At 40.1% G+C, this 12472-nt stretch overlaps 1 protein-coding gene across 10 annotated transcripts in view; it reads right to left on the reverse strand.

The window, feature by feature from the left end:
* The window catches only part of WASHC3 (WASH complex subunit 3), a 45421-nt gene that overhangs the window by 11466 nt on the left and 21483 nt on the right, over positions 1-12472 (reverse strand). For 8 of the 10 annotated variants that reach the window (XM_073323255.1, XM_073323248.1, XM_073323246.1 and 5 more), the window contains exons 6-7: positions 8679-8743; positions 310-2594 (exon numbers count right to left, since the gene is read on the reverse strand). In XM_073323255.1, the coding sequence (XP_073179356.1) occupies positions 2510-2594; positions 8679-8743 (150 nt within the window). In that variant the 3' untranslated portion in view covers positions 310-2509. Of the gene's footprint in view, positions 1-309; positions 2595-3456; positions 3526-8678; positions 8744-12472 lie in introns of those variants that run through there. The other 2 variants (XM_073323263.1, XM_073323266.1) reach the window with 2 other exon arrangements.

Consider the following 12472-nt stretch of genomic DNA (forward strand, 5'->3'; position numbering starts at 1 on the left):
TCCTCTGCTCACTTAGGCTGTATCTACAATGGAAAAAGAGGCAGAAGACAGGACTTGGCTTTCAAAAGTGCTGAGCACCCAGCAGCCACCATCAACTTAAAGCAAGAATGCAGGTCACTACTGGGATTTCAGTGGGAGCTGCTGGATCCTCAGCAGTTTTGAGAGTCAGGTCACTTATTTAGTTGCCTAAATATGGACTGAGAAGTCTATTTGCTCCTCTTTTTAAAAATCTTGCCCCCTCCCCTCCCCACAAGACTATCACTACTTTAGCACATTCAGAATCAAGATATGTAGAAAAATAAAATTTACCTTTAGAGACGATTACAAATCCTCCACAGTTAGCCTTATGTAACAGTGTAAAGTGATCACTGTGCAACTCCACCAATAAGAAAATGAAATGTAAAAATGTTAACTTGTTTTAAATAAGATTATGACAATTCTGTGAAACAGTCAGAGCAAAGATTTTCATATTGGTTATACAATGAACAGTCACAACTTGTTTACAAAACATAGCTTTAATTATATACACGTGCTTCAATCAGTTTCAAATAGACTTCATGAAGTACCAGTGTCTTACTATATGTGAAAGAATAATAAACATTTAAGTTCTGAAATAACTATTTATTGCTAACATATCTTAATACTTATTACTTGAGCAAATGCTAGCTTAAACTTCATCTATTAATACTCACTAGTTATTCTTTAGTGCACATAGGCTTTCATATGGGTTATAGATATTTTAAATGTAGAGGTTATACAGAGAGGCTATGTCCACACTACAGAAGCTACAGCAGCACAGATACAGCACTGCAGCTTTGCCACTGTAATGCCATAGTGTAGAAATTTTCTATAGCGATGGAAGGGGTTTTTGGAAGAATTCTTCTGTCAACCTAGCTGTGTCTATATTGGGGCATAAGGCGGCTCAACTACAGTGCTCAGGGCTGTGAATTTTTTCACATCCCCTATGTGACATGCGTCGCCAATCTAATTTTTAAGCATAGACCAGGCCAGAGTTTCTCTCTTCCCATTGTGCTTATATAAGAGCTGTCCTTAAAAGTTACAGAATGAGCAGATGACTTGCTGGAGCAAAGCCTTTATCTGAAGCACTGCTCAAGGCAGGAGGATGTAATGAGCTCTCTAATAAAACCTGATATGTTTGCTCATAATCAAAGCTGCAGTTCTAGTCTTCCCTCTGTGTTTTAAGATGAACGTGAAAAGATGTTATTTAAAAGATCCAGCCAATCTAGTAGTTCTGCTGCACTCAGCCTAACATTTCAGTGTAGGAATTCAATTGAGACCCACTGAGACCAAGTACACTGAAGAATTTGATGTAAAATACATGGTATCATACAAGTCTTACAGAATTTCAAGCTGTTTGGTCCATACAGTGAATTAAGTGTTTTAGAAAAAGATATTCGCTCTGTGGATAAGTCAGGCACAGAATGGGTTTCCTCATACCTCCTCCCCCCCACCACGTAGCTTTACGCTGGTTCAAAGACATCAACTCCAGAGGTGAGAGGATGGTTTATTATCTGGGTAAAATGAATCCTTGGCTTCTCTGCTGAAACTATCAAAAAGGACACCAATTATAAGGGGGTTTCTTGTCCAACAGAAGATGGACTAAGACCACAGATCACTTCAAATGAGCCAAACAGCTGTCAGAGGATGGTTTCTACTTTTGGTTATTACTGACCTGTGTCACAGTGACTAAGTGGTGACAGGCTTCAGTATTCCGTTAATAATCTTCCAGTAACCCATTTCCTTCACAATGCCATTTTCAGAACAACTCACTGGAGTTGTGTAGCCTTGTACTCCAGTCTAATCTGGATTTATACAGATTCATTTTTTTTAAAACACAGAAATTTCTTTATCAAACTTTATATCAAATTTAGTCTGAAGCCAGAATACCAGTTTACACTTTGAAAGTTAGAGTTAATTTTTCTGAATATCTGATTTTTTGATCAGTTTGCAATACAGAACTCATTGTGTTCATTATAAAATAGCTAACTTTTGTATTTCTTGCTGCATCATTTAAGTATAAAATCATAGCATAAGGAACATTACAGTGCATCAGTCTGAAATTAGGCCATTCCAATTTGAAAAGCCTAGCCTGCAAGCTATGGGATAGGAAGAATGAATTTAGATAAACAAAATGTTAAATTACAAGTCTAATCATATCAGACAAAAGTCTTTATTATAGTTTCACAAATGACAGTTTAATATATAAATAGTATTTTTTACTTCTGAAAGACAGAAGAATCTTGTATAAGGCCTTCTCAGCTTGTGATAATGCATTATGAGCTATACTGATTGGGCTCTTCGTTCAGGTTGAATGTGTCTGTCTGTCTGTCAAAACTTCCTGGAAGAGAACATGAGGACCACAGCACCAAAAAAGGTGTTTGGTTTTGTTTGAGCCATATGAATAATTATTTACTATTCTCCTGCTATAATATAAAAAGCATGGAATATATAGCACTTATCAGAAGTTCTAAGGCAGAAATCAGTCTCTTTAGTCACTAAATGAAGATTCACTGTCAGAACTTTCTTCTGCATTCACTTCATCTCCCCAGGCAGGCACTAAGGCATCTGGTGTTCTAAAAGTGAAGGGAAAGATTACACTTCGTTAAATTCCAGGGGAAAAAAAAATATGATCAAAATGCTACTAATAGCTTGGTTTATTTAGCAGCTTTCGCCATAAATTTACACAGCATTTTAAAAACAAAACCCAAGTTTACAATCTAAGATATAAAAATATATTGGGTTAGAACCACTTCATTTTCAACTGATGTGTAACTTAAAATCCAGTGGACTGCAAGCTCTGAAGACCCAGTAGAGTTCAGATTGGAGACACATTAAGAGATCACCAGAAAATTCCTTAGTCACTAAAAGAAGTTTGACTGGCACCTGAAGAGAAAGCTGAAAGCAGACACTATTGATTAATCCAAATTCTTGTATAATCTTCAGGAGTTCTAGGACCATTAGAGAATGGAACATGCTGTGCACCATTAAGCAGTGAAAACAGTACATGACAGGAAGTGAATACAGTACATAACTAAAACAGTAGGATAGTTTTAGGTAGGCAAGAACAATTAATCACTCAGACTGGAATTTGGCTAGGATACCAGGACTGAAAATCTGACTTGCAGAAAGTCTTCAATGACTACAAGCGGTCAAGCTTCTTGCATTTACTCTGAAATACAGGAAGTAGTGTATTCTTAGATATGCTAATACCATGCCAGAACGTTTGTTCTGTGTAAACTCTGGGGAAAGCGTGCCACCTAATGAATCACCAGTATCACTTCCTGCAGAACCTGTTTTTTCTTGGAAGTCCCCCAGCCAAGTATTTCCCAGGCTCAATCCTGCTTAGTTTGTGAAATGTGACAAAGGTAAGTGCCGGATGGGACATCAGTCCTGGTACAATTTGACATTAAGTGTGTACATAGGGATGGAAGGTACCTATATTTGAGAGTAGTGGAGGGTTCAAATGAATGAAAACCAACTTCTCAGTTCATAGTTAATTACCACCTGCAAGATACATTAATATAGAATCAGATATCATAACTGCCAAGTCAATCATGCCATAGTATCCCATATCTAATGGTCATCTCCTAATACCTGCCACAGAGGTGCTTTCCAGCCTCAATTTTGCACATATTAAATCCACTTGAATTCGTTTGATTTAGATGCCTGAAGTGCCTACACTGAGTCACTTGATGTGTTATAGCCCTATGAGAACACACAACAAAGGTTCTGCTTTCCCATGCATATCCCATACGAACAGCACCCTTCAGGATTATTCCTTATTACCATGGCACTGCAGCAATTTGATCTGTAGAGACCCGCAGACAAGATTAGGGCAACAGTGGTTAATCCCTGAAGTTCAAAAGTACAGGTGAGGACAAAATAGGATGTGTAAGAAAAATAAAAAATAAGGAAACATGGGGGAAGGAAGGGCGGAAAGACTCAGAGCTAAGGTCAATATGGAATTTTAAAAGTCACAAGCCAATAGTGGAGAGGAAAGACGATAGAGAAGGAAGAGAAACTACATTCCACTAGAAACAGCATTTCTTTCCAGTCAGAGAAAGTGCTGCCTTCAGAAAAGTCACTTCAGACACTGGGAAGCAGCAGGGAGAGACTAGATCACCTGATTTCTGGTATGAAAACTGAAGAAAGTGCCATAGTACCTTTTTAAAAAGGGGAAAAGGGAATAGAAGAATAGGCCAGGCCAAGCTAAAGATCTAGCGACAGTGTGACTGCCATGCAGGAGGACAGTTAGATTTCTATGGCCCTGGAAATGGGCCTCCCTTCTCTAACCCCTTTTTGCAGGGCAAATGGAAGGGTTGGGAAAGAAGGGAAGACTGCCTGTTTTGGTACCAAAATGCTTTCAAGTTGTATCTGTTTTTCAAAACAAATTTTCGCCAGGAGGAATCCTTCAAGTTTTTGCTTGCAGATTTAAAAGCAAATACACACTTTGCCAAACAATTAGTTTGCATTGTACAGGTAAGTTATCTACGTAGAGATTTCCATATCAACAATTTTAAGACCATCTGCCTGAATGTTAGTACTTTGCAGAATCTTAAAAGGGGTTGAGGATGATCCCAAATGACATATAATTCCTTCCCAGCATTTACAAGCCAATATCTGCGACATTTTAAAATAAGGAACATGTTTCAACTTCTAATGAGCAGCCTTTTCTGGTTTAGTTTCACTGTTAGAATCCTGCCTTATACACCTAGACATAAAAGAGGGACATTTACAAAAAATTAGTAACAAATGGTAACATTTTAAGAGACAAAAAGTGCCTAGGATTTTCAAACAAGGTTTTGCTGACTACCTTCTACCTTGCATTTCCACTGTATGGGGTTTTTAAAAACAGTCTTACTGATCAGACTAGTGTATAGTATTTTAGTAGTTATTCCTAAAGACACAATCTTTATCTTATTAAAAGAAAGTGCTTGTTTCACAATAGGCTGTTCAAAACAAGGTATGTACTACAGCTGGTTGAAATTTTTGCCAAAAAACATGTAGTTTTGTCAAAACTGAAAAATTTTCTGAAACTATTTTTATGAAAAAAATTCATAAAAAGGATGATTAAAAGGTTGAGAATTTCATTTTGTTTTGGTTTTACCATTTTGTTCCAATGAGCATTACTCTGAGTTTTCTATTTTGTTCCAACTTTTCTTGTAGTTGGTCACATGATGCCCTGTGTGTTCACTGATTGGCTGACTACACAGTTTCAGATTGGTTCACCCTTGTGACCGAGGGTTTGATTTTGTTTGCGTGATGCCATGCCTGCAAGAAGAGAAAGCAGCCTGCTTTCTGCATCAGCATCTTTTTGAGAAGATTCTCCCAGCCTAGTAGATTACAGGTTCTCTCTCTGAGCCCTGTACCTGGGGTGGTTCTATTGCTGTAAGAGGCAGCCTTATTTAATTAATTGATTTCACCTAACCCTGCCATGGTTCAAGCCTATCAGAGGCTCGTTCACCTGCACATCTACCAATGTGATATCTGCCATCATGTGCCAGCAATGCCCCTCTGCCATGTACATTGGTCAAACCGGACAGTCTCTACGTAAAAGACTAAATGGACACAAATCAGACGTCAAGAATTAGAACATTCAAAAACCAGTTGGAGAACACTTCAATCTCTCTGGTCACTCGATTACAGACCTAAAAGTGGCAATACTTCAACAAAAAAACTTCAAAAACAGACTCCAAAGAGAGACTGCTGAATTGGAATTAATTTGCAAACTGGATACAATTAACTTAGGCTTGAATAAAGACTGGGAGTGGATGGGTCATTACACAAAGGACAACTATTTCCCCATGTTTATTCCCCACCCCCCCGCTCCCCCAACTGTTCCTCAGACGTTCTTGTCAACTGCTGGAAATGGCCCACCTCGATTATCACTACAAAGGGCTCCTGCCCCGCCACCCCATGCTCTCCTGCTGGTAATAGCTCACCTTAAGTGATCACTCTCCTTACGGTGTGTATGGTAACACCCATTGTTTCATGTTCTCTATCTCCCCACTGTATTTTCCACTGAATGCATCCGATGAAGTGAGCTCTAGCTCACAAAGGCTTATGCTCAAATAAATTTGTTAGTCTCTAAGGTGCCACAAGTACTCCTTTTCTTTTTGCAAATACAGACTAACACGGCTGCTACTCTGAAACCAATCTTTTTCAGTGGATCCAGGAGACTGCAGCATGTGGCTGCTTGCAAATAGCGTTCTTGCATGGTGCACTTTTGAGTGCTAAATAAGCAAGCTTCCAAAAGTGGTCCAGAGTGGAGAAGCTCTGCAGCACACACAGCTGGAAGTGAAGGTATGGGAACCACCAATATCCACTTTGCCCGAGGCACACAGCTCCTCTGAACAGGAATATTTCCCTGTGGCACAGCTGACCACTCAGCATGGGGGTGGTGCTGTTGCTGGTGAGATTAGTGGCAAGCCTCCACTTAATCCAGCATCACATGAAGTTGTTCTTGTAAAAGCTGAGAGACAGCAGCAGGCCACTGGCCAGAGACCATCAGCTCCCTCTAAACACTCTGTTCCACTATTTCACTTCCAGAAAGGATGTGGTTGGTATTGGTAGTCTCAGCTCTCAGGTGCAGTGTGGGGGCAGGGGGGAGATGGGGAAAGAGGAACCCGCCTCCATCTCTGCTCGATATAGCTCTGGTGGAAACTCCGGGGGGGGGGGGGGGGGGAGGTTGTGCATTTTTCTCAGCAGCAAGAGAGTCATCACGAGCTATAATCCTCCAATCCCTTCCTGAAAATGCAAATAAGCAACTGCATTGCAGGTTTGGGAACATTCCAAAATTGACACTGTGGACATTACCAGTGCTATTTGCCAGCTCTGCAAAAAGAGGGAGAGACTAAGCTGTGATTGAGCAAGCTCAGGACTTGGAGGAAAGCTAAAAGGCACTCTAACTACGAAAGAGCAGATGTTGACTGTGACACCACCAATGCTTTCCACAACTTTGTCAGCTAAGCCCTGCAGTACCACTCAACAGACCCTAATGGAGTACGGGGGCAAAAATATGAATGCAACAGTGAAACTGACCAGATTATGTGTGAGAATGCTGGCCATGGACATGCTTCCTTCTTCCCACATGGAGGGTGAGGGCTTCAGATGCTTTGTGGCTGCAGTTGCCCCCAGGTGGCAGATCCCTAGCTGCTCTTATTTTGTGTAAAAGGCAGCGCCAGACCTTGGTGGTGCTGTGAGAAGTGCAGTACAGCTTGGACTGGTTAATTGTGAAGGTGGGAGCATGAACCTAATCATGGATATGTGGACTAGTGATCAGACAACTACATGTCTTACAGTCCACTGGAGGAGAATGGAAAGACTAACCATAGCACCAACAACATGAACATCTTCAATCGATGGAATGCCACGCTTCGCGTATCTGGATTTGATAAACAGCATAAATCCCCAAACATCTTGGACAAACTGTGTACTGTCTAGGATGCCTACAGCCCCTCAATCTCTTTGCTGGGTTTGTGGCAAGAGATAATGGAGTGAGCATCAAAAAAGCAGAGCATGATGGTGGCTTCACATGTCCCTTGCATTGCTCACCACCTCAGGCTGATTGTGATGGAATTTCTGGATGGGAATGCAAAGTTGCTGGCACTGCTGTCAACAACTAGAAAGCTCTATGACCACTTCAGCTATCCCGTGAAGCACGCCACAATCATAGAGAGCTGCAGGAGACACAAAATGCCATGTCACTAGATGAAGCAGGTGATCACCAGAGGAACTCCACCTTTTACATGATAGAAAATCTCTATGACCAGAAAGAAGCAATGGTAGCATTCTACACCTCTGGGCCCAGGCTAGCACAGCCAGATACCAGACTCCATTTGGCTCCCTTCCACTGGCTGCTCATGAAGAAGCTAACAGAATCCTATAGCACTTGGATGAGGCCACAAAGGTGTTAAGGAAGGTTGATGACTGAATCAGCCAAGTAATTCCCTTGCTTTGCCTGCTGGCAAGAGAATAGAGACAGAAGTAGACCAACTTCCAGGAACAGGGTGACATCATTGGGAAATCGCTGGTGAAAGTAATGCTGTTTACTCTTCTGCAAAAATCACCATCTCCAACGAATCAATCAGAAGCAGCACTACTGGCTGGCAATATATCTAGATCCCCCAATTCAAAACTACCATGGGTTCCTTCCTTTCAGTAGAAAACAACTTTGTCACTTAGGATTTAGATAACTCATTTAGGTGTATGTGTTTGCTTGCTTTAACACACATTTATTTTTCCTAGTTAATAAACCTTCAGATAGGTTATTATAGGATTGGCTACATGCATAGTCTTTGGTGTAAGATCTAGGGTTCCAATTGATCTGAGGTAAGTGACTAGTCTCCTGGGACTGAAAGCAACCTGAATTTTTGGTGTAAGTGACCATTTATCACTAAATCCAGTTTGTTGGGGTGGTACGATAGACTGGAGAGTACAAGGGGACTGTCTGTGACTCCATGGTAAGACTGTTCTAGTGATCCAGGAGTTCACATTCATTGCCAGCTTGGTAAAATCTAACTGTAGAACATACTACCTGTTTGAGGTACCTGCCCTGAAATAGGCACTCTCGGTCATTATCCACTCCAGACAGCATAACTGAAGCCTTTAAGTGCATAGCACTCCAACTCTAGTATAAAGATAGAAGTATTACTTACTCAAGGAGATCTGGGTCTAGCCCCTCAGAAAGCATTTTGTTTCTTATTGCCATTACAGGAACACCCTGCGAGGGAGGGGAAAAAAAAAAAGTGTTTAAGTGGTATACTACTACTACTAACCAAAAAGTGAAAATCTACTGGAACAAATAGACTCCACAGTTGCTTTTAGGCACAGATCATGTGCAATGCTTTTCTGTGCTGACTGAACCATATCACTGCTGTTGAATAAGTATATGGAAACTCTTTAGCTATGGTGGCACCTGGAGCAACAGGGCAAATGTTTATCATTTTAAGCTTCGGAGGGATTTCTCTGCTTAAACAAGGAATAGAGAGGGTGATCTGTATTTACAATTGTAGGCATCAGCAATACAGCTGACACCATTAATATAATATATGTTCAAAACCAAAACTGTTGCACTTTCTAAACTTCATTGTTCAACCATTTGCTTTTTGCCACATCCCCTTCATCATCTGTATATTGTCTGTTTAAGATTGTAACCCCGTTTGGGCAGAGTCAGTCATTTTACCATTACTGAAGTGCCTAGTACTCTAAGGCTTTGACCTTACATATGTGTAACTACTCACAATAAAATTATGCACATGCATGTTTAACTTTAGTCCCTAATACAGTATTCATTCTTAATTTACAGCAGATGTTCAAGTATTTTCTATCTTACAAAAAATTAAGAAGTCAGGAAGAGAGTAACAATCCAAGGTTATTTAATTCATAAAGACACTGCTCCATCAATATTTTCCATATGCTTTAAAATGAGGTATTCTAATAGGTTATAGTCTACAAAAAAGGGCAAACTATTTGGTACACAAGATGAAACTAGATTTGTTTGTGTTTAATGACTTAAAAGTGAAGTTAGCAATTACATGTTACAATGCCAAGAGTAACAAACATTCGACTGCTTAACAGTGCAAGAAGTGGGACTGAACCCGATAACTGAACACACATCCTTTCTGCCTTTATGTAGCCAGTCAGGAGGGGATTAAAAAAAAAAAAGATGAACAAACTTTAAAGGATTTTTTATTTAAAATTAAAGGTGTTTTTTTTTAAACTATTAAATTAAATATGACAGGTTGTCAATGTTAAGACCTACATTTACTAAAATCTATTAAAATTAAATATTTAGTACATATTTGCTCCTAAGTTTTAAAGAAAGTCAAACCACTGAATGGGTGGAAGCTACTGGTGAAGCACCCAGAGTTTGCTGAAGTGTTTAACCAGCTTTGGACAGCAGTGGCCTCCTCTGTAGGTACAGAGAGCTTATTTCTTCATTTCAGTTTAATGACTAGTTCACTCAAAATTAACAAACAAATTGGGAGTTGAAAAAGCAGGAAAACTGGACTGGATGTCAATAGAGGAAGCCCTAGAGCAGACAGGGTGCAGATGTGGGGGCTTCTAGTTTATTGCACTGAATGCAGCATGTATAATTACCTGTCTCATGGACAGGTGGTGTACGTGTGCATTCAGTGCAAGCAACTCATGAGCCTAAGAGACCAAGTACAGGCTCTTTAAATCAGAATGGCTGAACTGGAGGAGCTAAGAGAGACAGAGGTATATAGATGAGACTTTCAGGGACACAGTAAAGCAGTTCCACCCCGCAGTCCGATTGTCTCCGTGCTGTTAAGGAGGATGAAAATCTGGAGGAAGGAGAACATCAAACTGGAGCAGAAGGAAACAATCCCATAGTTTGGACAATTCTTCCAGATGATGTCATGGTCTCATCTCACATTAAGTCTACCCCCTAGGGGAGGGGAACCCAGTTATTAGGAAGAGACAAGTAATAGAAATGGTGGATTCCAGAAGATGACCAGGAGAACTGCATGGTGAAGACCTCTCAAGATGTCTTGATAGACATATATGGATGGTCACACATAGGTACCAATGACAGGGAAAGGTAGGAGAGAGATCCTGGAGGCCAAATTTAGGCTGCTAGGTAAGAGATTCAAGTCCAGGACGTCCATGGGAAGCATGCTCCGAACTGCTTCCATTTCCACATAGGGCCACTTAGACAGGAAGAACTGCATGGCTGCAATGAATGGATGAGACAAGGGTGTTCAGAGGAAGGATTTTGGTTTATTAGGAAGTGGGACACCTTTCGGAAAAGGAGGAGCCTAGACAGAAAGGATGGGGTCTACCTAAACCAAAACAGAACCAGATTGCTGGCATGTAAAATTAAAAAGTTGTAGAGGAATTTCTAAACTAAAAAGAGTTGGGGAAAGCTGACATACAGAGGAGCACATCGTTTGGACAGAGCCACCCCTCTGGGAAGGATTTATTAAAGGGGATACTCTATATCCTTGTAAAGAGAAGAGGATAGAAGTTGATAAAGTACAGTTAGGAACTAAAGTGAAACAGTCAAAAACAAAAAAGTATCCCATTCAATTACATCACATGAAGGCAGACAACTAAATATTGACAGATTTTATAAGTGCTTGTACACAAATGCTAGAAGTCTAAATACTAAGATGGATGAACTTGAGCACCTGGTATTAAATGAGGATATTAATATAATAGGCATCACAGAAATTTGGTGGAATGATGATGATCATCATCAATGGGACACAGTAATACCAGGGTACAAAATATATAGGAATGATAGAGTAGGTCTTGCTTGTGGGGGAGTGACACTGTATGTGAAAGAACAGAGTCAAATACAGTAAAAATCTTAAATAAATCAAACTGTACCACAGAAACTCTATGGATAGAAATCCCATATTTGAATAATAAGAGTATAGCAGTAGGAATATACTACTGATCTCCTTACCAGGATAGTGATGGTGACTGTGAAATGCTCAGGGTGATTAGAAGGCTACAAAACCAGAAAATCCAATAATAATGGGGGATTTCAACTATCCTCATGTTGACTGGATTCATGTCACCTCAGGATGGAATGCCGAGAAAATTCTGACACCATTAATGACTGCTTCTTGGAACAGCTAGTCCTGGAACCCAGAAGTGGAGAGGCAATTCTTGATTTAGTCCTAAGTGGACCACAGGATCTGGTTCAAGAGGTGAATGGCTGAATCACTCAGTAATAGCAACCATAATGTAATAAAATTTAACATCCTTATGGGAGCGGAAAAATACCAGTGAAACCAACGACAGTATCATTTAACCTCAAGAAGTGCAACTACATAAAAAATGAGGAAGCTAGTTAAATGGAAATTAAAAAGAAGAGTCACAAAAATGAAATGTACACAAGATGAATGGAAGCTATTTAAAAACACCGTAACAGAGGCTCAAACTAAATGTAACCCCAAATTTAAAAAAAAAAAGGGGGGGGGGAGGGGCAAGAGGACCAAACAAAATAAAAAAGGCCACCACGGCTAAACAGAGTAAAAGAGGTGGCTAGAGACAAAAAGGCATCCTTTAAAAATTGGAAGTCAAATTATACTGAAGAAAACAGAAAGGAACATAAACTCTGGCAAGTGTAAAAGTACAATGAGACAGGCCAAAAAAGCATTTGAAGAGCAAAGAGCAAAACAGACAAACTAAGAGCAAAAAAAAAATGTTCAAGTATCTCAGAAGCAGAAAGCCCACCAAACAATCAGAAGGGCTACAAAGTGATAAAGGAGCTCTCAAGGAAGTGAAGGCCATTGAGGAGAAGCTAAATAAATTCTTTGCACTGATCCTCACTGCAGAGGATGTGAGGGAGATTCCCACACCTGAGGCATTCTTTTCAGGTGACTAATCTGAAGAACTGTCCAAGACTGAGGTGTCCATAGAGGTGGTTTTGGAACAAAATGATTTAAGCAACAGGTTGCATATCACAGTTAGTAGT

Source organism: Lepidochelys kempii, chromosome 1, assembly GCF_965140265.1.
Source record: "Lepidochelys kempii isolate rLepKem1 chromosome 1, rLepKem1.hap2, whole genome shotgun sequence".
NCBI classification, from domain to species: domain Eukaryota; kingdom Metazoa; phylum Chordata; order Testudines; family Cheloniidae; genus Lepidochelys; species Lepidochelys kempii.